This window comes from Panthera pardus, unplaced genomic scaffold (genome assembly GCF_024362965.1).
Source record: "Panthera pardus isolate Hobbes unplaced genomic scaffold, ASM2436296v1 HiC_scaffold_18, whole genome shotgun sequence".
Lineage (NCBI taxonomy): Eukaryota > Metazoa > Chordata > Mammalia > Carnivora > Felidae > Panthera > Panthera pardus.
In genome coordinates this window covers 15,804,367-15,828,502 of record NW_026526743.1, presented here as the reverse complement: position 1 = coordinate 15,828,502, position 24,136 = coordinate 15,804,367, and the positions used below count along the sequence as shown (strand labels likewise).

The following is a 24,136-nucleotide window of genomic DNA, read 5'->3' as shown; positions in this document are numbered from 1 at the left end:
ACACAGCGAGTGCTCATTGTGTGCCTGGCCCTCTGCTGGGCGCTGCGGGCACACACGGCCCCTGCTGTCCTGGCACTGACCCGGTACCGGGGAGCCAGCAAGCAAATAATGATCAAAGTAATAGATGAACTGTGCTAGGGGAAAGCCAGCAGAGGAGACCCACTGGGATCCATGAGTGGATACGGTCCAGGACTCAAAGGAGTGTCTAATCTAGCCCAAGGGGCAAAGGTAGGTTCAATGAGGAAGGGTCATTTCTGCCAAAGATAAGAACAATAAGGAGGTGGGAGCAAGTGAGTAGTTTCCGAGGGGCTGATGATATATTCTTGACCCAGGATGCAGTCACATGGTGTCTGCTTTGTAACTGTTTCTTCAATTATATGCATATACTTTGTACACTGCTCTGTGTGTCAGCTATTATACAATTTTTTTAGGTATTTATTTCAACAGAGACAAAGCAGGAGTGGGCAAGGGGCAGAGAGGGAGAGGGAGAGGGAGACAGAGAATCCCAAGCAGGCTCTGCACCGTCAGCACGGAGCCCGATGTGGGGCTCAAACTCACAAAACCATGAGATCATGACCCAAGCTGAAACCAAGAGTCAGACACTTAACTGACTGAGCCACCCAGGCACCCCTGTACAATTTTTTTTTAAAAAGAGAGAAGGGGGGGGAAGGGGGGAAAGGAAAGATGGGATGTAAAAGGGATGTCTCGATGAATGGGAAGGAGTAGCATGTGCAAAGGCCCTGAGGTGGAGAGGAAGGCGGATGCTGTTAGGTCACTGAACACAGGCCCCTTGGCTCAAGGGTAGAAACTGAGGGGCCAGCTGATAAGAGGTTTTTGGGGAAGTCAGCAGGAGCCAGACCATGCAGGGCCCTGTCCACCACATTACAGAGTTTGGATTCGATCCCAAGAACTGTGGGCAGCAAGGAGAGGTTTCAGCAGAAAGGGTAGTACAGGCGGATTTATGTTTTGAAAGATAGTGCTGGAGATGAGACTGGAGGCAGAGCCTCAGGGACAGGGCTGAGGCGGAGATATGAGTGAGAAGGAAGGGGTCTGGACCAGAGGACAGAGCAGCTACGCCTGCATCACAAAGTGGCATTGCTAGGACACCAGGAGGGAGGGAGACACAGGTCCAGGATGGTGCCAGGGAGCAAAGAGTCGAGGCTGACTGCTGAGTGTCAGGAGGCTGCTGCAGACAGGGTGGTGAGGTTCTTGAGAAGAGACTGGGGCAGGGTCAGCCCAGGAGGCACATTACTCTTAGGTAACAGGACGGACGGCCAGGAAGGCCTCTTACAAGGTTGTTATTTTGTAGGAAGCAAGAGATTGACCCAGGCAGAAGAAACAGCAAATGTCACGACAGTGAAGGTGAACTCATTTGCAGTGCTTAAGAAATGGCCAAGCGGGTGCGCCTGGGTGGCTCAGTCAGTTAAATGTCTGACTTCGGCTCAGGCCATGATCTCACAGTTCGTGAGTTCAAGCCCTGCATCGGGTTCTGTGCTGTCAGCGCAGAGCCTGCTTCGGATCCTCTGTCCCCTTCTCTCTCTGCCTGTCTCTCAAAAATGAATAAAACATTAAAAAAAAAAAATGATCAAGTGGCCAGAGAGGGAGGAGCGGACAGGGCAAAGGGGAGAGTGACAGGAGGTCAGTTGTGCACGGTAGGCCGGAACCCAGTTCTGGCAGGCTTACTGACCATGGTCAGCTGCTGGGATTTGATTCTGAGGGACATGGGAGCCATGGGAGGCATGTGAATGCACAGTCTGACTTAGTTTTAAAAAGATTACTCTGGACTGTTTGAAAGGTAGAAGGGATTGAGTTTGCCCGCAAAACTCAGGGACTGCCACCAGGGGGATGGGCCGTGCCGAGTAGGGAAACACCTATCCGGTCCCTCCCCGTGCTCCGGCCCCGCCATGGAAGCCGCCACAGCCTGTAGCAGCTTGTGCCCATCGATGATTTCAGTGACTTCGCAGACTCTCTCCCCAGACATTCGTCATGGGAGCCCGGCTTCCAGGCGCACTGCCAGGCGCCAGCGCCTGCTGTGGGCACCGCAGTGGGCTGAGTGATCCCAGGCGGGCAGCCACCTGGCCCCCCGCCCTCTCCTGAGGCAGCACACGCTTCAGAGCTCCCTGGGTTTGCAGAGCTGTGAAGGGGCACTCAGAGGCTCTCCACTCCACGTGGAGCTGACACAGCCAGGCAGGAAGTACGTGGCTTTGCCTCCCCAGGCTGTGCCAAGAGGGAGTCTCTGGGATACACTTCTGGGGGCACAGCTCTTAAAGGTAATGTGAGGGCCTTGGAACCCACTGGGGTCACACACAACAGAGATCCACTTGGGAGAATCACAGTCAGCCTGGGAGAGGAACCCAAGCCCTCTAAAGGAAAGGAGGGAGCAGTGCAAAGGCCCTGAGGTGAAAATGTTTCTGTCTGGGAACAGCTTCCCTTTCACCTGGCTGGAGCCCAGTAAGTGGGAGGAGCTGAGGGCAGAAGGGGCAGGCCAGATGGTGTGGGGCCTTGTGGGCAGAGGGGAGGACTCTGCCTCTGCCCTGAGTAAGGTGGAGCCACAGAGAGTCCTGGGCAGAAGCGGGCTGCGATCTGACTCGGTGTTCACAGGCTCTCTCTGGCTGTGTTCAGTGAGAGTGGGCAGGAGGAGACTGCTACGGCGATGGGCGTGGGGGTGGAGGGGGTGAGCATTGGCGGGTTTCTGCATCACTCTGATCCCGTATCCTCCCTGCAGACCTGCCACTTCTGCTCCCAGGCCACTGAGTGGAATGTGGCCACTCGAGACTCCTACACGATAACTCCAGCCACACGCGGGGACTGATTGAACTCTCAAGGTCATGCCACGCACTAGGGAGAGAGGGCAAGATTGGTCTAGCAGTTAAGGCCAAGCAGTGAGGGATTCCTGGGCTCTGGCCTCTGACTGCCTGCGTCCGGATCACAGCTCCAAAGCTGACCCAACCGTGTGATCTCCATCATGCTCCTTAGTTTCTCTGAGGCTCAGTTTTCTCATCTGTAAAATGGGAGTAATGATAGGATCTGTGGTCTAAGGCTGCCACAGTGAACCTACATCATGCACTGAAAGTACTTAGCACGGGGCCTGCGACGTAGCCGGCTCCAAAAATAGCAGCTGCTGCCAGGCTTTGTTTGCACGTATTACATATCTGTCGTGACTGCAGTTGTTGAAAGTACAGGCTTGGGGTTCAAAGCGGGGGTCTCTTGAGCCAGACTGGGTTTGCATCCTGGCTCCATCCCTACCAGCTGCATCATTTTGGGGGCAGGTTATTTAATCTCTCTGGGGCCTGGTTTCCCACTTGAAACACGGGGTTGGTGGTGGTTCCTGCCTCAGGGGGTTGCCAGGACAACTCAATGAAGATGCTTGGGGCAGGGCCTGGCCATGCTCACAGGCTCAGCACAGCCAGCCCTGTCACTGCCACCACTCTTCCTTCTGCGCAGGGGCTCAGCCACCCTAGGCCACCCATCAAGACTTGAGTGTAAGTGCAGCTCTGATTTCTCCATCCAACCCATGGTTTTTCAGCTTTTTTTGTAAGCCACAAAACCTTTTCCTCCCACAAAATCTTAAGTGCTTCCCTAAGACAGAACACAGATGAATGCATAACCTCTCCAGTGGGGGAGGTGGGGGTGGGATGGCCGAGCAGGATGCCCCCGCCCCAGTCCTGGCTGAGCCCAAAGTCCCGGCTTTTAGCCCCTGGGCACACCACGTTAACAGTGCACACAAGACCTCTTGAAGTGGTGCTGTCACTGCCTCATTTCTCAGAGGAGAAAACTGAGACTCTCTGAGGGGGAAGGACCCGAGCTCAGGTCCCAGCGTGTCACTCAGAGCTGGGATTGGAACTCGGGTCAGGTGGGCAGCACGGCCCATGTTCTCACCCCACCCCATGGTGCCTCTGGTCTTCAAGTCACAGCTGAGGCCCAGAGGGGGATACCTGTTCCTGCTGGTGCATCAGAAAGAAAGCATGCTCACTCTGGATTGGTGGGTGGGGTAAGAACTCCACCCCGTATGGGGCACCTGGGCTCATGGCCCCACCTCAGGGCTGGGTCAAAATACACAGCACGCTCGGGGTGGCGGGGGTAATAGTTCTGTGTTGAGGCCTCACAAAGCTGAAGACAGAGACAGTCATGGGAATGCCTTTGGCTACAAGTAACAGAAAATTCCAGCTTGGCTGAAGGCAGTCTGTTATCTCACAGAACACAAAATGCCAAGTTAGGGGGGTGGCCAGGATTGGGTGATTTATTGACTCAAAGACCTAAGTTCTTTCTCCTCTTTGTGTTCTGCCTCCGTCAGCCTCCACGCTGGCTCCCCTCATTCTCAAAGTGGCTGTCCTTCAACCAGGTAGTCACAGTGTCCAGTGGAAGAGAAGGTGATGTTTTCTGCAGGTGTTTTCTGTTTGTTTTTTTAGCAAAGAAATTTTTTCCCAAAGTCACCCAGCAGACAGCCCATATACGCTCTCCCCAAAGTCTCACTGGGCAGAAATACAGTACAGACCCATCCATACCCATCCCAGACAAGTGGCCTCACTCAGGATTTGCCCCCTGGGCGAGGTGTCTGGTCACCTTCCTCAAACAAAGGAGGAGTAAAGTCAGCCTCTGTTTACAGGTTGAGGGGGGATTAGGCTGACACCCAAAAGGTCTGCTGCAGGACCCGAAGCCAGGCAAGCCCATCTCGAAGGAGGCCGTGGATGGAGCTGGCTGGCTGGCGGACACAAAGGGTGTTCACCTTTTTCCCTTCCTGGTTTAATCATCTCTTGTTTTGTCAGCTCACAAAAGCTGAATGAACATGCCTGAGGGCAAGGTAGAGGAATGTGCTGTAGAAAGTAAAAGTTAGGGTGATCTATTCATAGAATGGACCCCCTGCGGCCATTGCAGAGAGGGGGGTTCGTGTGGACTGACACGGAGAGAGCTACAGAACGTACGGTTAAGGTGAAAGGGTGCACAGCAAGCTTATGATCTGCTGCCATTTATTTTACAAAGTGGGAAGGATACACACTCCCTCTCACACACGTGTGCTTGTGTGCGCACAGCTCCCTGTTGAAGAAGAAGAAAGGATGGGTCTTGGTTGCAGGGAGAGACTGAGGTGTCAGGCGGCACCTCTGTGCTCTGTGCCATTTGTACGGTTTCATTTGACTTTTATTCTGAACACATCATTACTACCTCCAGAGATAATCAGTTAGTGTAAACTCCTCCCCGAGATTTTTCTCTAAACCTGCAGCAGCCCAGTTCTTTCAAACATTTTTAAAAAATGTTTTTTAATGTTTATTTTTTGAGAGAGAGGAAGAGACAGAGTGCAAGCGGGGGAGGGGCAGAGAGAAAGGGAGACACAGAATCTGGAGCAGGCTCCAGGCTCCGAGCTAACAGCACAGAGCCTGACGTGGGGCTCGAACTCACGAGCCACAAGATCATGATCTGAGTCAAAGTCAAACGCTCAACTGATAGAACCACCCGTGCGCCCCTCTTTCAAACATTTTTGATCATTACCCGAAACAGGGAAAGCATTTTACATTTACAACCCCCCAACGGATGTCCAGAATGAAGCTTCACAAAGCACTTACCCTTACTGATGTTTTTTATTCCAGTCTGTTTGGTTTGGGGGCCTTTTCCCCCTTAATAATGGTCAGGAGCCACTCAAATGATTTAATGGCCCACAGTTAGGGAAAAACTGTATGGTTCCTTTTTGTAAAAAAGACAAAACAAAAAAAACTCAATAATAATACAGTGTAACTGTGTATGTAAAAAAAGGAAGAACAGAGTCATGCTTTGTACTGTGCCTTGTACTCAGACATCTGTCCTCGTTCATAAACAAACCTACCTTACTCTTTGAATTGGCTGCATAGGTTTTGATCATATGGGGGTACTTGGAACATCTGTTAATCCCTTGTTAAAAGATGTTCAGGCCTGGGGCGCCTGGATGGCTCAGTCGGGCATCTGACTTTGGCTTAGGTCATGATCTCACAGTCTGTGAATGCGAGCCCGCATCGAGCTCTGTGCTGACAGCTCAGAGCCTGGAGCCTATTTCAGATTCTGTGTCCCTCTCTTGCTCTGCTCCTCCCCTGCTCATGCTGTCCGTCTCTCTCTCTCAAGAATAAATAAAACATTAAAAAAAAAAAAAAAAAAAAGATATTCAGGCCGGGTCTAATTTACTGTTTTGGTTTTTTTTTTAAGTTTTTATTGTGTTAAGTAGTGGGGCTTGAACTCATGGCCCCAAGATCGAGAGTCGAACAAGCCTCCCACAGAGCCATCCAGGCACCTCTAACTTGATTACATACAGTGTTGGCAGTGAACATCCTTGTGTGTGCCTACAAGTACTTGGACAGGCTTTTCTGTCACACGGATTTCTGAGAGGTCAGATGTTAAACCACCGCCACTCATCCTTCACTTCTCAGCTCAGATGCCCTCGCCTCCCTGGGGAGGCTCCCTGGTCACCCTGCCATCCCTTCCTGGTGTTATACACTCCATGGCTCCCTGGACACCCCCCCACACACACCAGTTTGCAGCTGTGGCCACATGAATAGATGTTGCTAAATCATAGAAAGCATATCTAGTCAGAGCTTGCTTGTTTTAAAAGAAAAACATTTTTTTTAACGTTTATTTACTTTTGAGAGAGAGAGAGCGCGCGCACGCACACACAAGTGGAGGAGGGGCAGAGAGAGAGGGAGACACAGAATCTGAAGCCACCCAGGCTCCCCTGAGAGCCTGCTTTTTTTAAATCCAGTCTGACATCTCTACCTTTTGATTTGGCCATTGAAACATTCACATTTAGAGAAATCATTGGTAATTATTGCATTTACATTCCCTGTTTTGCCATTTTCTATATGTTCACTACCTTTCTTGCTCTGTTCTTCCTTTACTGCCACTCTTCATGTTAAATAATGTATATTAGTGTACTGTTTGGATTCCTCCTGCTTTTTTCAGCTATTTTTCCCAAATTCTTATAATATGCATCTTAACAGTGTAATTCAAATTTAGTAACTTGGGACGCCTGGGTGGCTCAGTTGGGTAAGCATCCAGCTCTTGATGTCAGGTCAGGTCATGATCTCACGGTTTATGAGTTCGAGCTTGGCATCAGGCTGTATGCTGACAGTGCAGAGCTGCTTGGGATTCTCTGTCTCCTTCTCTGCCCATGCGCCTCCCTCCCCTCAGCGTGCATGCACGCTCTCTCTCAAAAATAAGTAAGCATTAAAAAAAAAAAAAAAAAAAAGGGGCGCCTGGGTGGCGCAGTCGGTTAAGCGTCCGACTTCAGCCAGGTCACGATCTCGCGGTCTGTGGGTTCGAGCCCCGCGTCAGGCTCTGGGCTGATGGCTCGGAGCCTGGAGCCTGTTTCTGATTCTGTGTCTCCCTCTCTCTCTGCCCCTCCCCCGTTCATGCTCTGTCTCTCTCTGTCCCAAAAATAAATAAAAAACGTTGAAAAAAAAAGAAAAAAAAAAAAAAAAAAGACTTTATTGTTTAAAAAAAAAGATTTAGTAACTTAATTTCAATAAAATATAGAAACTTTTCTCCAGTATAGCCACATTCCTTTCCCCCTCTTTTGTGCTATATTTGTCATTTTATTAAATCTACATTTGTTATAAGCCCAACAATATAGTGTTGCTGTTGTTGCCTTTTATAATCTTCTATCTTTAAGGAAGTTAGAGAAGAAATAAAACATAAATCTATAGTCTTTAAAAAAAATTTTTTTTAATGTTTATCTTTTGAGATAGAGACAGAAAGACCGAGCACAAGCAGGGGAGGGGCAGAGAGAGGGAAACACAGAATCCAAAGCAGGCTCCAGGATTTCAACTGTCAGCACAGAGCCTGACACAGAGCTTGAACCCTCAGACTGCGAGATCATGACCTAAGCCAAAGTCAGAAGCTTAACTGACTAAGCCACACAGGCGCCCCCTCTATAGTCTTATTCTAACCTGCAAATTGACTTTCTTGGATCCTTCATTTCCTCCATATGGATTCAGGTCATCATCTGGAGTCATTATCTGTTGTTTTCTTCTTCTTCTTCTTCTTCTTCTTCTTCTTCTTCTTCTTCTTCTTCTTCTTCTTCTTCTTCTTCTTCTCCTCCTCCTCCTCCTCCTCCTCCTCCTCCTCCTCCTCCTCCTCCTTCTCCTCCTCCTCCTCCTCCTCCTCCTCCTTCTTCTTCTTTTAGATTTTATTTTTACGTAATCTCTACACCCATCTTGGGGCTCAAAGTACAACCCCAAAACTGAGAGTTGCACACTTCACCAACTGAGCCAGCCAGACGATCCTGGAGTCATTTTCTTTCAGCCTGAGGACTTCTTTTTATCTCACCAGGCAGATGAGCTGGCAATCAGTTTCTCAGTCTTTTTATCTGAGAATGTTTTTATTTTGCCTTTATGTGTAAAGGATAGTTTTACTGGATACAGAATTCTTGGTTGGCGGTTTTTTCTTTCCACACTTCGAAAATGTCATTCCATACCATTGTTTCAAATAAGAAGTCTGTAGTTAATTATATTGTTGCTTCCCTTTATATGATGAATCCTTTTTCCCTTGACATTTTCAAGGTTTTTAATCTCACCATTTGACTTTGAACTTTTTCTGGATGTGAATATCTTTTTTTTTTTTAACTTTAATGTTTATTTATTTTGAGAGAGAGAGAGAGCACAGCAGGGGAGGGGCAGAGAGAGAAGGAGACACAGAATCTGAAGCAGGCTCCAGGCTCTGAGCTGTCAGCACAGAGCCTGATGCGGGGCTCAAACTCATGAGCTGTGAGATCATGACCTGAACCAAAGTCTGACCCTCAACCAACTGAGCCACCCACTCGCCCCTGGATGTGAATATCTTTGTATTTACCATTCATAGGGTTTGTGGAGCTTCTTAGATGTGTAGATGATTTTTTTTTTTTCATCAAATTGGGGGAATTTTCAGCCATTATTTCTTCAAATCTTTCTTCTGCCCTTTTCTCTCTTCTCCTTCTGAAACTTTCATTGCACACGTGTTGGTTTGCTTGATGCTATTTCAAAGATTTTGGTATAGCAGAATGTCTTACTCATTGAACTAGGCAGGCAGATGGGAGGAGCCCCAGGCTAAAATGCCACAGAGTCCCTCTTTTCTTACCTGAAGTACAGCAGTTTTCCAAGCATAGATGATTCTTGCATTGCCATATGCCCTTGGTCAATTGCCAGAGTGCTGAAATGGTTGTTTTTGTCAATTTTGTGCTTTCTGGGGGGAGAATATTTGCCAGTCTCCTCATTCCATTATAGTCAAAAGTCCCACCCCTTCATATTACTACATTGACCTTCAAAAAGGATTTATTGACTTAGATGCCAAAGGCATTACTTTTCTCACTAAGTCCCTCTTACTTAAAATGGAATTGGAATTTTACTTAACTTTCATTATTTAGTTGCTTGTTTGTTTATTTATTGAGAGAGGCAAAGAGAGAGAATCCCAAGCAGACCCTGCACTGTCAGCACAGAGCCCCATGCAGGGACAGAGATCGTGACCTGAACTAAAACCAAAAGTCAGACATTTAACCCACTAAGCCACCCAGGAGCCCCAATTTAAAAGTTTTAGGGGCACCTGGGTGACTCAGTCATTTAAGGATCTGACTTCAGCTCAGGTCATGATCTCACAGTTTGTGGGTTCAAGCTCCACGTTGGGCCCTGTGCTGACAGCTCAGAGCGTGGAACCTGCTTCGGATCCTGTGTCTCCATCTCTCTCCGTCCCTTCGCCACTCATATTCTCCCCTCCCCCACCCCATCTCTCTCAAAAATAAACATTAAAAAAAAAATTTAAGGAGCACCTCGGTGCTCAGTCAGTTGAGCATCTGACTTCAGCTCAGGTCATGATCTCTCATTTCGTGAATTCAAGCCCCTCATCAGGCTCTGTGCTAACAGCTCAGAGCCTGGAGCCTGCTTCAGATTCTGTGTCTCCTTCTCTCTGCCCCTCTCCTGCCTGTGCTCTGTCTCTCTCTCTCTCACACACAAAAATAAACATTAAAAAAAAATTGGGGGAGGGGGGCGGCGCCTGGGTGGCTCAGTCGGTTTAGCATCCGACTTCAGCTCAGGTCATGATCTCAGTTCATGGGTTTGAGCCCCGTGTTGGGCTATGTGCTGAGAGCTCAGAGCCTGGAACCTGTTTTGGAATCTCTGCCTCCCTCTCTCTCTGCCCCTCCCCCGCTTGCGCTCTGTCTGTCTGTCTCTCTCTCTCTCTCAGAAATAAACATAAAAAATTTTTTTTTTAATTTAAGTTTTAAAAGTCACTTTGTCTCAGTGGAATAAACAGGTGGGTCCCCAACAGCTGGGTTCTGGTCAGCAGCATGAGGTTCATTGTAGTGTTAATTCCGTGGGAATCCAGCATTTCAGATACTGAGCTGGGGTTTTAGATTAGATCAGTAGGAATGGTGTCTGATGTATAGCGAGTGCTCAAAAAATATTTGAATGAAGAGGCTACTGAGCAAGTTATATTTTAAGTAAAAAAAAATAAAGTTTACAGAACAATGTATTAATGTCATTCCGCTTATATAAAAATACAGTCCCTCTACCCCCCAAAAAATTCTTCATGCTCCCCCCCACCCCAAGTAAAAGGTTCTACCTCTCTGATTGTATTCATGTGTATATTTGTAATGCATAGGAAAAGGGAGAGAGAGAGAGAGAGAAAGCACGAGTGACCGAGAGAGAGAGAGTGAGCCGGGAAACTGTAAACCTTGTTTACCCCTAGAGACGGGTAGGACCCCCACCTCTAGCTATGTAAGTCGTGCCCAGGAGACAGGGAACCTCGGGGTGCATCCACCCACAGGGGGTGACTGTTTTGGATTCCCAGTGGTACCAAATGTGCCAGAAGGGCATTCCTGGGGTGGGATTGGGGGGCGGGGGGGGGGGGACCTCCTAGGCAACTTGGCCTTCTCCCTATATAGATTTCTGTATTGGAACTTTCCACAGCAGCGATGTATTTGTATACCTCTTGTGCAAAGGAATTTTTTTGTTTCCTAAGAGTACATTTAAACAGATCAGTTCTGCATAATGGGGAACATACTTGATTGCTTATTTCTCTTGTTTTTACTTTGCAGTGACGTGAGCTCCAGGGCCGGCTACCCTGCTCAGGTTTACAAAACCGCCAGCACAGAGACCCCTCGGTCCTCCCAGGTGGCCCAGCCTAGCCCCTTCCAGCTGTCCGCCTCCGTCCCCAAGTCCTTCTTCTCCAAGCAACCCGTTCGCAATAAGCACCCCACAGGGTGGAAGAGGGCAGACGAGCCCCCGCCACGGCCACTCCCCTTCACTGACCCAAAGAAGTAAGTGCCTGGACGCCCGGCAAGGTTCTACAAGAGCCAAGCCAGGCGTCTCTGGGTGGGGAAGGAGGGGACACCTCACTCACTCATTCAGCAGGATGCTGTGCCAGTCCCACACTATCTCTGTGGACAGAGATCCCTTAGTTGGGTGTTCACAGGGCCCCTTGGCTGCCCAAGGGGCACAGCCTTCAAGGAGCTGCTATGCAGGAGACGGGGTTTGGGGAAGGCTGAGCAGGATGGAGGCTGAGAAGGGAGAGGAGGTGGCTTCTGGATGGATGAGCTGAAAGGAGAGCCGCCAGGGTTGCCTGGCAGACAAGGGTTAACGAGGGTTAAGAGGAAGGGCGAGGTTGAAGAAGACTCTAGGTCCTGTAGCCGGAAGGGCAGGCTTGCCTTGAGGTGAGGGCTGAGCTGAGGAGCAGGCTTGGCTGGGGGAGAGTCCCGGGCGGGTTACGTTCACGAAGCACAGAAGACATCAAGGAGGAGGCGGGGTAAGGAGTCTGGAGCTGAGGGGAGAAGTCAGGCTGGAGGGGGAAATTTGGGTGTCGTCTCACAGGGGCACGAGGCTAGAGGCATACCCCAAGGCCGGGAGTGTGGGTAGAGAGGAAGGGGGAGTGCAGGGCAGGGCCAGAGTCCTCAGTGTGCAGAGAGTATGCTCTGCATAGGAGGAGCCCGGGTGAGGAGCCCTGGGCATGATGGGCTGTGAGCTGGGCGTCGCTTTGAGCCTCATGGAGGTCCCCCAGGGTGCAGGAGAGAAGGGTAGGGTGGAATGGGAGGAAACTGTGTGCTCAGCTCATTTGAGGCATTTTGCTCTACTGTAGAGCAGAAGAGAGGGGAAGAGTGTGCATTAGGGAAGGATTTCTGTTTTATTTTTTTAAATATATATTTTTTTCAACGTTTTTTATTTATTTTTGGGACAGAGAGAGACAGAGCATGAACGGGGGAGGGTCAGAGACAGAGGGAGACACAGAATCGGAAACAGGCTCCAGGCTCCGAGCCATCAGCCCAGAGCCTGACGCGGGGCTCGAACTCACGGACCGCGAGATCGTGACCTGGCTGAAGTCGGACGCTCAACCGACTGCGCCACCCAGGCGCCCCAGGATTTCTGTTTTAAGTTAGAAGACGATACCTCACATTTACTGAGTGCTCACTGTGTGCCAGTCTCAGTTTTAAGCTCCTGTACGTGAATTAGTTCCCTGAGTCCTCACAACAGCTCTGTAAGGCAGACCTGCCATTCACCCCATTTTACAGATAAGGCAACTGAGGCCCCGAGTCACTCAGCTGGTAAGGGATAGAAGTGGTCCAAGGCTCCTCTTCCATTGGGTGTGGAGGGAATCTGCCCTCCTCCCCCAGTTCTTTGTAAAGTCTTTCATGACCTGGGTGGACCATTCAAATGTGTGGATGACGCAGAGCTCAGAAGGAGACAGGTGTCAGGAAGACAGAAACGTGACCCTGCAGATGTCCGCAGGAGAGGCTGGGCAACTCACACCGAGAGTCCAGTTCACACGCATCACTCACAGCCAGGGACACGCGGGAGTCTAGGCTCTGACCCTCCGCTCACCTCCACCCCCGGGCTGGATGACGAGGGCTCCATTGACCAAGCACACAAGTACCAGGCACCGGCTGCGGCATGTGCTTCGCCGAAACTCCTGCGCAGACCCTGCTCGGTCGGCTTCCTCCCTCCTCTGGCCTCCCATCCTCCCGCTCGCCCCCTCCCTTCTCCACTCCACTGGCCTCTGCTGCACCTCATGCTTACCAAGGCTAGGCCAACCTCAGGGCCTTTCCGGGGGTTCTCTAGTGCCCGGAAAACTCCCCCACCCCGCCCCAGATCTCAGGGCTGTCTCCAGGAAGCTTAGTCTGATGCCACCTCGTCAGATGGGCCTTCCCAACTAGACCTGGCCCCTGCCGTCATTCGGTCACTTCTCTCGTTCTTCTGGAGAACAGGTGCCATGTCTCGGCTGCCTGGCGCTCCGGGTGCTCCTTCAGTGAACGTACGCGCCATGCATCTCGTCGCGTTCTCGCTGCAACCCCGTAAGATACTACGAGACCCCCACTGTTCAGGGTAGCCAGAGGGTCAGTCCCTGCTGACCCCCTTCTGCTCTTCCACCACGGCAGCCGCTCTGGCTGTCCTTCCCCCGCGTGCGTACCTACTAGGGCCGCGCCAGTGAGGTGCCACAGACTGAGCGGCTCGACTCCAGAAATGTACTGTCTCACGGTTCAGAGGTCAGATGTCCGAGATCAGGGCACTGGCCGGGTCGGTTCCTTTTGAGGGCTGCGAAGGGGAACCTGTTCCAGCTGGTCTCCCAGCTGCTGCAGATCTGCAGGCCACCTGTTGGACTCCGTGGTCTGTAGATGCATCTCCCCAGCGTCCGCCTTCGTCCTCACGCAGCCTCCTCCCTGTGGGCGCGTCTCTGTGTTGGCGTTTCCCCCTTTTATGAGGACACCAGTTACTGGACGAGGGTCCATCCTCATTGTCTGAGACCCTATTTCCAAATAAGGTCACGCTCTGAGATACTGGGTTTGTACTTCAGCATCTTTTTGATGGGAGGGGACCCATAACACCACCTCTCAGGTCTTAACCCAGACACGCCATCCCTGGGGAAATTCGGTCAAGCCCACACCAGGCTCATCCCTTCCACTGACCTCATGCTTCTTCCCTTCTGCGGCACCTGTCCCAGGGTACATCAGAGCATCATTTCCTGGCGGCTGGCTTCCTCTCTGTCCCCCATGGTGGACTGAGAATTCCAGGAAAGCAGAGGTGCCATGAGCCCCACCCCGGGGCCCAGTACACAGTAGGTGCTCAGGTGATATGCCTGAATATATGATAACACTGAACAAACAAAAACCCACTTTTCCCTATGCTAAGACTCAAACAGGGCTTTTTATAGATGTGTATATTTGTATAAATGTATGTGTGTAAACTAAGTATATAAAATATATATATAAAAATATCAAATAGGGGCGCCTGGGTGGCTCAGTCGGTTGAGCGACTGACTTCGGCTCAGGTCATGACCTCACAGTTTGTGAGTTCGAGCCCCGTGTCGGGCTCTGTGCTGACAGCTCGGAGCCTGGAGCCTGCTTCGGATTCTGTGTCTCCCTCTCTCTCTGCCCCTCCCCCGCTCATGCTCTGTCTCCCTCTCTGTCAAAAATAAACAAACATTAAAAAAAAAAATTTTTTTTTAATATATATCAAATATTTGGGGACACACATAAAATAGTTTCATGGCTTCTTATAATATTCAATAATTTAGTTATAGATACATTTTTTTAAAGATTTTATTATTAAGTGATCTGCACCCAACATGGGGCTTGAAGTTACAACCCTAAGATCAAGAGTTACACGCTTCATGGACTGAGCCAGCTGGATACATTTTTTAAATCACATGCAGAAGATAATATGTTAATTTAGAATGATTGCTTTTGTCCACACACTCGCATTTCATAAAGTTGTTTTATTCAGATTCTCTCTGAGCATTTTGGAGATAGTGTCTTTATCATTGTTAAAGATACTTCTAAAAAAAAAAAAAAAAAAAAAAGATACTTCTGAGTCACCTAACCTAATTTTCCAGAAAACACCGTCTTCAAGCTAAATTATTTGAGGTTAAACATACCTTTTTTTTTTCCTGCCTATGAAGCTGTCACTGAAATTTAATCCCAAGGCACAAGAACTCATTTGCATAACTTATTTACCTCCGTATGTTAATACCCACTTTACCAACTACTGTCAGAAGCCCTTCCCCTACATTAGCTCATTTAATCCTCACTATGCAAGTACTTTGCATCCCATTTTCCAGATAAGAAAAATTGAGGTACAGAATGGTTACGTTACTTGCCCAGATTCACTCAGTTAGTTAAGGTTAATCACTGCAAATGTTATGTTCGTTCGTTGTGTAATTTGTCCCCACAAGGTCACCACATATTATGAGCTCATCACCCACCCCCACCAGGAGTAATTACCAAACCTGTCTTTCTTTCCTTCCCTTTTCCTTAATTCCGGTCAAAGACCTCTAACACGCCCCATGGAGAAGTGCTAATGGCCTCATCCAACGCAGGGGTTCTCCCTTTCAGCCTGACTGCTGGGCTCGGGCTGTACAGACCCAGCCCCATTGATCCTCCTCACAAGAGGGATCTGTTCTTACCTCCCATTTCCAGATGAGGAAACTGAGGCACAGTTAGAAGTACATAGCCAGGTTACCCAGCTTTCTAGCTGAGTAACGGAGCCAGGATTCATACCTGGCAAGGTAATTAACCATCAGAGTGTCTTGTCATATAAACCACCCAAGGAGGACTCCTGTGCAGGGCAGCGACTCCTATTTCCTGAGGACTAATTTCTTGGACAGAGCAGTGTCCTCTGTATTTGGGCACGTGCTCTAGTTGACCAAACGATGGAGTAAGCTAGTGAAGGACAGAGGATCTGTGCTGTGTCTCTCGTGCTCGGCCCTTCTGCTGCAGGCCCTGGTCAACACTGGGGGAGGGACAGGCCGACAGTTCTGCCTCAGGAGATGGCCAGACACCCCTGTTTTGACCACTTAATTCTGCTGGCCATCACAGAACAGCGTGAGGGTCAGGATGGGAATCCGTCAGCTGCCGACCCCCACCTTAACCCGTCAGTTTCCCTCTCTTTAAAATGGGGTGACAGTCATCCCTAGCTCCAGGGTTGTGAGGATTTAGTGAGTTAATCCATGGGAGCTTCTCCCCACCCCACCATGTTCCAGCAGCACAGAGCTTAGCAGGTGAGGGTGTGACCACGCCAGCGTGTTTCTCTACCGGCAGCGGCAGGAGATGCGAGGCTGGAGCTCAGATCGGGAGGTGGAGTCAGCAGCCCCTAGCCGTCCTGGGCATCTCCTCCCCGGCAGGCTGATCTTAACCCAGCTGAAGGGACGGCAGTGCCCCTGTGGGCTAGAGTGGCCCCTGGGCCACCCTAAGAAGCCTCCCCCACAAACAGGCACAGCCAAGAACAGGCCGCTGCTCTTCCAGGGAACGGCCATACTGACACCACGTGTCTCCAAGTGTCACACTAGTCAGCGACATTACACAGGGTTGTTTGGACCCATACAGGTCGGGCCCTGCCCGACCCTGTCCCCGCAGACTCTGGGCCCAGTAAGGAGGCAGGCCCTAGCGAACAGTTTCTGTTGTCACACTTAAGGACCCAGGCCCCAAGCATCCTCACGTAGGGCCCCTGAGGGGACGAGGGGAAATACCGTGTGTGGGGCAGCCTGGATAGCAGGAGCGAGTGAGCACTCGGGGTGACAGGGGTAGTCCCTGAGTCTGACCGTCTCAGTTCACATCCCAGCTCCACCAGCACCTGTCGGCATCGGTGCCCCCACCTGTGGGGTGAGGCGATGGTAGAACCTCTCTCACGGCAGCCGTGAGGAAAGAATGCAGCCACACACGAGACACCAGCACCGGGGCGAAGGCCCAGCAGCTCACCAGGAGCAGCTGCTACCACGACCCATGCACGGTCGAGCACAGCTTCCATCATGAGTGAATCTCACGGTGGCTCAGAGCATCCGGCAAATGTGGATGCTGAGTGTCCTCAACTCACTGTGCCTCAGTTGCTTGCCCCAGCCTCAAAAGGGGAGGACAGGAGTACCCATCCTAGAGGTGACATGAGGATTTCAGTGAATCACAGGGAAATGCCTGGTCACTGTTGGCTGGGCTGACAGGCACTGGCGTCTATTGGTTGACGGCTGGCCTTCGGGCTCCTTCCTTCCTCGGATTTAGGTCCAGCTCAGCGCAGCCACCAAAGGAGCAGGGGAAAGCCTGTCCCCAACATCCACCCCCCACTCCTCCCACGGCAGGGCAGGCCGCCACTGCTTGCTCCTACAGGGCTCTCCCAGCCATCCTTCCAGGAATATCCTCCCTCCGCCTGAGGTGCAGACCTGCTGTGTGTCCTCGCCAGCTGTGCTGGCACAGCCCCCAGCTCAGACAGGCTGACAGCGGTGCTAATTAGCTTAATTAACTCGGCCCCGAGGGAGCCGCCCCAGTTGGAGGCCAGAGCCCAGAGTCAGCTGGGAGCAGGCCCGGCCAAGTCAGAGCCGTTGGTCGCCTTCCACCTCTGGCCCTTGTGTCACAGGAAAAAGGAGTTGCTGTTGTCTGGCTCCTTACTGCAGAGCCTTCTTTGTAAGTTGCCTTTCTTTAGTTGCCTTTCTTTTTTCTCCACTGCAAGTGGTTTAATTCCACGACACGGCAAAGTCCCAAGTTCAGGCAACATGGGCAAATTAGAGATTATGTCCGGTGCTGTAGGGCAGACATCGAGAGAAGGCACATCCTTCCTGGCGTTTTCTTCATTTGAACTTTGAAAGGTAAAACGTGCGCAGGATAAAAACCAAACTAGTACAAAAGGGTTTGCAACACAAAAGAAGCATCTCTCCCTTCTGTGGCGCCCAGCGGCCCAGCGCCCCTCCCCACATGCAGCCATAGCTCTGTTTCTGCTGCATCCTTCCTGGAATGTTCCAAACATGATGAAGCCCCTGTGATCGTGCGTGCTTCTTCCCCCACCCTCCTCTTCATTTGCCAGTATGGTTCCCCGTCTCTACCCTTCTGCCTTTTTCTCTTTCTTGCTCTTCTCTTAACCTCGGTGACGGTTCCATGTTAGCACCAAAGAGGTGATCTCATTCTTTTGAATAATCAGAGAGCGGTCTGTTTTGTCCTCAGGGGTCATTAGGTTTTGACAATTACGGAGACCAGAGATCTTGAGAAAAAGGAAAAAGATCAGAATGTGCGAGCCCGGTTCGGTTGGCTTTGTTAACCTGGAACTGATACCACTTTAAATTATTGCTCAGAATTTGCAGTGTAGGAAATACGTTGGAAAATTCTTCCAGGAGGAAAAGAATTAAGAGCACAAATGATCGATTTGACTCTCCAAACTGAATTCCGTCGTCCTTTTCCCCTTTAGACGCGTCGTGGCAGCACACAGACAGTGTCGGGCCGCGGGACCGGCTGCGGATGAGATGTGTTGCCGAGTTGAGGGTTGGGGGAGGCGGTTGTAGCAGGATGTCCTCTGGTGAGCCAGCCTTCCCCCGCAGAATCAGGAATGCCCCCAGGAGAGTCCTGGAGGTCCTGGGAGCTGGGAAGGAGATTTTGCAAATAAACACAAAGGAAACAGAGCAGGGAAGGAATACTTGTGTTCTTTGGCTTAACTTTTTTTTTTTTTTTTTTTTTCAACGTTTTTTATTTATTTTTGGGACAGAGAGAGACAGAGCATGAACGGGGGAGGGGCAGAGAGAGAGGGAGACACAGAATCGGAAACAGGCTCCAGGCTCCGAGCCATCAGCCCAGAGCCCGACGCGGGGCTCGAACTCACGGACCGCGAGATCGTGACCTGGCTGAAGTCGGACGCTTAACCGACTGCGCCACCCAGGTGCCCCTGGCTTAACTTTTTAAGATATCTCTGTACTTTTTCCTCTTTCATAGAAGTCATTTAAGCTTGTTGTAAAAGGAAGGAAGAGGGGTGCCTGGTTGGCTCAGTCAGAGGAGTATGCGACTCTTGATCTTGGAGTTGTGAGTTCAAGCCCGACCATTGGATGTAGAGATTACTTAAATAATTTTTTTTTTTAAGAAAAGGAAGAGAGGGGGCACCTGGGGTGGCTCGGCCAATTAAGCGTCCAACTTTGGCTCGGGTCACCATCTCTCACTTCATGAGTTCGAACCCTGCGTCAGGCTCTGTGCTGACAGCTTGGAGCCTGGAGCCTGCTTCGGATCCTGTGTCTGCCCCTCCCCGACTCACACTCTGTCTCTTTGTCTCAAAAATAAATGAACAGAAAAAAGAAAAGGAAGAGAGGAAGGTTGGCAGGAAGGGGATGGGCAGGTGGGTTAGTGGGTTGGTTGGGAGGAAGGAAGGTTGGTTCTGTGTGATTCACACTGAACAGCTACTTCTGAGTGCTTGCAACATGGCAAGCCTTGTTCCCCACACAGAACAGGATGCAGATGGCTGCAGGTGAGGTGGGAGTGGGACCACAAGCACACAAGTGCCCACGACAAACTGCCAGGAGGTGAACAAGTGAAGCAGCACTCAGGATTGCGCGATCGAGCACATCTGGGCTGGGAGGGAGCGCCAGAGGGCTGAGTGGTCAGGGAGGCCTCTCTGAGGAGGCAACATTTGAGAAAAGCTGGATGGGTGAAAAGCTGCCATTCGTGGGAAATGCCACTGAGGACACTCTGGGCAGACACAACAGCCAGTGCAAAGGCCCTGGGGCAGGAATGTGTCTGGCATGTTTAAGGAGCATTGGGAGGCCTGTGTGGGAGGAGATGAGGGCAGAGGCAGAGGAGGGCTTATCGTCAAGGATCTCATGGCTGTGGTGAGGCACATTCTTAGAAAGTGAATCCCAAAAAAAAAAAAAAAAAAAAAAAGAAAGTGAATCCCCCAAGGGTACCCATCTTTTGGAGTTGAGAGTTTGGTAAATGTTAATGTATCAAACTAAGCTGTGTGTAAACTCAGTTACTGCTAAAAATGATTTCACGCTATACATACCACTTCTTTATTTCTGTGCTGTATCTGAGAGAACCTCTTCCGGTGTCATGTGGATCAGGTCTGCCTCTCTTACTCTGTGGGGCCATCGTCCTTCTCTGGGAGGCTTCACCCTTCCCCTTCCTGAAGGACACCCTCCCAGAAGTAGAGCCCCTCGGGCCGAGAGTATGCATGTTTGAAAGTGTTCTGCGGGGGGGTTTGCATCTGTCCCGGAGGACGGCCTTGTAAACGGTGCCCCTTTTTGCCATAGACAGGCTGAGGTCCCAGCCGGCAACCTCTCCAGGAGAGATGGGCACAGCACATGACATGCCCTGCGCTGAGTCCCACACATCACCCCCTTCCTTGCAGGGGATTCTGGAAAATGGCGAAACCCCTTTGGCATGGGGAGGGGTAAGCCCCCTTCCAGCTCCCATGGGAGGAACTCACTGAGGGCGTATACGCTTTCTGTGTCTCTTTTTTGGATCTAAAGCTTTTCATTTGCCCAGAGAGCACACTTCAGAGAACACCGTAATGGAGCCAGCATTACCCTAGACCTGGAATTCTAATTTGGGGAGGAATATGACCTGAGAAGAAAAAAAACTCGCCACCCTATCTTCCTTCTTTTGTTAAAATCCCAAGGTGGCAGCTGAGAAAATGAGAAAGGAAATACAGACTTCAAAACCCTCAGGAGCCCTAGACATCTTATTTCTTCCTGGGTTCAAAGACTTTTTCTTTCCTGAGTTACAAAATGATAAAGTCCAGGTGTCACCTTTTTTTAAAATAGTTGTTAAAATGATTATTATTGCGATAGCCTGCGATTAATAAACAGAGACAGTTCAGAAGGGTATCAGATAAAGAGGGAAAGTCCCTTCTCCCCACCTCCTAAAAAGACGCCTACTTCCCAGAGGTAATTTACCATTGTTCATGATTTCTCCCAGAACTTTTTTTCTGCATTTAAAAGATTATTACTAAGCCAAACGCGATGATGTTCCACACACCGTTCATCCTTTACATGCCATGTCTGTGGTACAAACATGGCGGTCAAGTACAGTGGTAACGTCTGTAGGCCCTGCAGCCTGGTGGCCTCGGCTAGAATCCTGACTCCTCCACTCACAGGGGCTGTGTGACTTTGGACGCCTGTTGTGTAGTTACTCTAGTCCCTTTGTACCTCAGTCCCCATCTGTAAAATGGGAGTAACAGTAATAGTGGCTCCCGGGGAGGCTGCTGTGCAGATTCAACGAGTTGTCGTGCATGGAGTCCTCGGGATGGTGGACAGGGCCCGGTACACAGTGAGGGGCTGTTAGCTGTCATTATTTCCCTCCTGGTGACACCTCTGGTCAGGGACCCAGTTTTCACCAGGAAAGTCAGACCTGAGCCCAAAGGCTGGGCCAGAGTCTGAGAGCTAGAGGAGGCCTCAGGGGAAGTCCCAGGAGTGGAGGACGAGGAGCCCCAGGGGAGCCAGAGGATGACGGCCTGTGGGGCCAGCAGAGGGGTCAGGGGAGCAGTGGAGGAGCGTGCGCAGTTCGGGGCCAGCCTCCGGTAAGCAGTTGGGAATGCTTCCCAAGCATTGGCTCTGTCGGGTGCCAGCTGGCACTTTCTAGCAATCCCCACAGTGCTGGGAGGTCAGCACGTTCTCCAGAGGATCGGAGAGGTGGTGTGATGTACCTGCAGCCTCTCAGCAAGAACGACTCAGACCCAGGCCTGTCCGCCTCTGGGGGCTCCTGCTTTTATTTTAGCCCCAGGCTGTGCCTCAGTGGCTTTTAGATGGCAGTGTTCTGGAAGGCAGCATGGGGTCCCAGTAGAAAAATGGGGATGGTGGCCATCAGGGGGCCCCAGGGCCCTGCCCCGGGTTCAGGTGCCTGATCTCTGGATCTTCCCAGCCACCCCATGATTCATGAACTCTCTTAGCCCATACGATGGGTGAGGAAAACCAAAGTTAGGGACATCTGACGATGGACCCTGGGGGCCCCGGCCAGAGGTCTGCTCTCCGTGGCCCAGCACTCACCCCATGGGGACTTGGCTCCCAGGAGATTATCCCTCTGTGAGATGCCATGGGACCCCATCTCTCCTCTGCAGTTGGAAGCCCTGGTCTGGGCCACCCTCATCTCTCACCCCAACAGCTTGCAGGAACTTTCTCACTGTCTCCCTCCTCCCGCTCTTGGCCCCACTTCCGTGAGGGTCACTTTTCCATCCAGCCACCAGAGTGATCCTTCTAAAACACAAATCAGGATCTCACACTCACCAGTTCGGAATCTCAGAGGCTCCCCAGATGTAGCCCCAGGTCTCCTCTGTGGCTCATTCCTGCAGTTCCTGCAGGATCTGTCCCGTCGCCTCCCAGACCTCCCCTCACACCACCCATCCCCTCCCTGTTCCCTCACTCAGGCCACCCCGCCTGTGGGCCCCTCCACTCCTCACTTACCAAGCTTGAACCCCTCGTAGCCCAGCACCTGCTGTTTCCTCTTCCTGGAGTGCTCTTCCACCCTGTGGGCTCCCTCCTGCTTCCCCCAGACTTCTGTCCATACATTCGTTGTCAGTCTCCCCGACTGGAGGTCAGCGCCATGTTCACTGCTATGTGAACAAGGCATGGCCCAGAGCGGGTTCCCAGAAGATAGAAACACTTGCGGGACGAGTGAATGGTGAGGATAAACGCTGCCCCCCCACCCCAGCTCACCTTCACCAGGTGACACGGAGAAGGCTGTGGCCCCTCACCCGGTGGCGGTGGCAGCCAGCCTTGGGTCAGGACCGCTTTGAGAAGCAGCTTGAACCCCCACCCCCCCCAAGACCCCTCTGACCCCGATCCTGTCATTCTAGGCAGGTGGACACCAACACGAAAAACGTCTTCGGGCAGCCGCGGTTGAGGGCGTCCCTCCGAGACCTCCGCTCCCCACGAAAGAACTACAAATCCACCATCGAGGACGACCTGAAGAAACTCATCATCATGGACAACCTGGCGCCGGAGCAGGAGAGAGACGCGGGAGTATGTAGAGGCCGCCCCACACACGCACACACAGTCTGGCGGGCCAGGCGGTCATGGGAGGGTGAGGGAGGAAGACAGGGCCCCCTGCAGTCACTCTGCCCATGGCCTCCACCTGGGGCACTGCCGGTCCCGTCTGGGTGTATGTAGCTTCGCAGTCAGGGGTCGGGTCGTCACATTAGTCAGGGACCTAATCGCAATGTAAGCCAGCCTCGGTAGGCACGTGGGGCATTTCTTCCACACTAGGGTAGCTCATGTGACTGGGAAGGGATGCTCTTAACTGGCTCTCATGTCCTTCTCATGGAGCCCAGGCCGGAAGCAGCCTCCACCCACCCACCCTGCACGGTCCAAGAGTGGAGGCGGGTTCCCAGGAAAGTCAGGCTCCCTTAGACACTGCTTCCCTTCACTCTTGTGCCCACCTACTCCTGGTTGGCTGTGCTCTCCTGTGGGCCCAAGCTGGCCCCAGTCTCTCCAGGGCGCTGTCCCCAGCGGTCCCCACTGATGACTGGCGTTGCCTTCCCTGACCTTACCTGGAACGGGAGAGTGGCTTTGGCCTCTTGAGGGCCAGAACCAAGTGGGGCGTGACTGGGGGAGGAGCTATCCCCAGGGGAAACTTGGGATTCTTTGAGCAGAAAGGGGCAAAAGCAGATGCCGGGGGGGTCAGAAACACAGCCATCCAAGACGGGAAGGTGCCTCCGAGGACAGTGACCGTGAGCCAGGCCACGACCGCGGCCCATGACCCACCCTGTCTCGACAGCAGTCCCCACAGAAGAGCCTGCAGCGGACGCTGTCAGATGAGAGTCTGTGCAGCGGGCGGCGGGAACCCAGCTTCGCCAGCGCTGCCAGCCTGGAGCCGGGCCTGCCCAGCGATGTGCTCTTCAGCAGCACCTGCGCCTTCCCCTCCAGCACGCTGCCCGCCCGCCGCCAGCACCAGCACCCCCACCCCCCTGGCGGCGGCAGCCCCAGCACCGTCCCTGCGACCGGCAACGGCTTCCCAGAAAAGAAATGTGAGCCCGGGCCCCTGGGGCTGGCGGGGGAGTCTCCCTGGCGATGGGAAGCGGGGGAGGGGGGACAGTCAGCACTGGAGATCCTCAGTGTTGGTGTCATCCATGGTAGGGAGGTGGGTGCATAGGAGTTTCAGTCGGGTACCGATGGTGTGGCACAGGGTGTCCCACAGAGCAGGGGATTGTCGGCCAGGCACCTGGGGGGTCACCTAGAAGTCTGGAGTGCCCCAAAATTGGAGTCATCTGAGACCAGAGAGAGGGTGTCAGCACCCCCTGCTGCAGCCTGGAGGGCCGTGAGGATCAGGCCTTACAGTTGCTGCGCCCCCAGATCCTGTCCCAGCACCAAGCAGATGGCTTCGCGAGTGTTTATTTACTTACCTGATTCCCCCCAAGTCTGCCAGCTCTTGGAGGGAGGGGGTGTAGGGATATGACTCATCCATCCTTTGACTCATCCAGCGACTGCTTACTGAGCA

The 24,136-nt window shown here is 51.8% G+C and overlaps 1 protein-coding gene across 6 annotated transcripts in view; it reads left to right on the top strand.

Moving 5' to 3' along the window:
• Positions 1-24,136, top strand: part of SIPA1L3 (signal induced proliferation associated 1 like 3) — a 237,412-nt gene that overhangs the window by 201,891 nt on the left and 11,385 nt on the right. For 5 of the 6 annotated variants that reach the window (XM_019432058.2, XM_019432059.2, XM_019432062.2 and 2 more), the window contains 3 exons: positions 11,021-11,242; positions 22,497-22,662; positions 23,417-23,666. In XM_019432058.2, coding sequence (XP_019287603.1) covers positions 11,021-11,242; positions 22,497-22,662; positions 23,417-23,666 — 638 coding nt within the window. The remainder of the gene's footprint in view (positions 1-11,020; positions 11,243-22,496; positions 22,663-23,416; positions 23,667-24,136) is intronic. The other variant, XM_019432064.2, reaches the window with a different exon arrangement.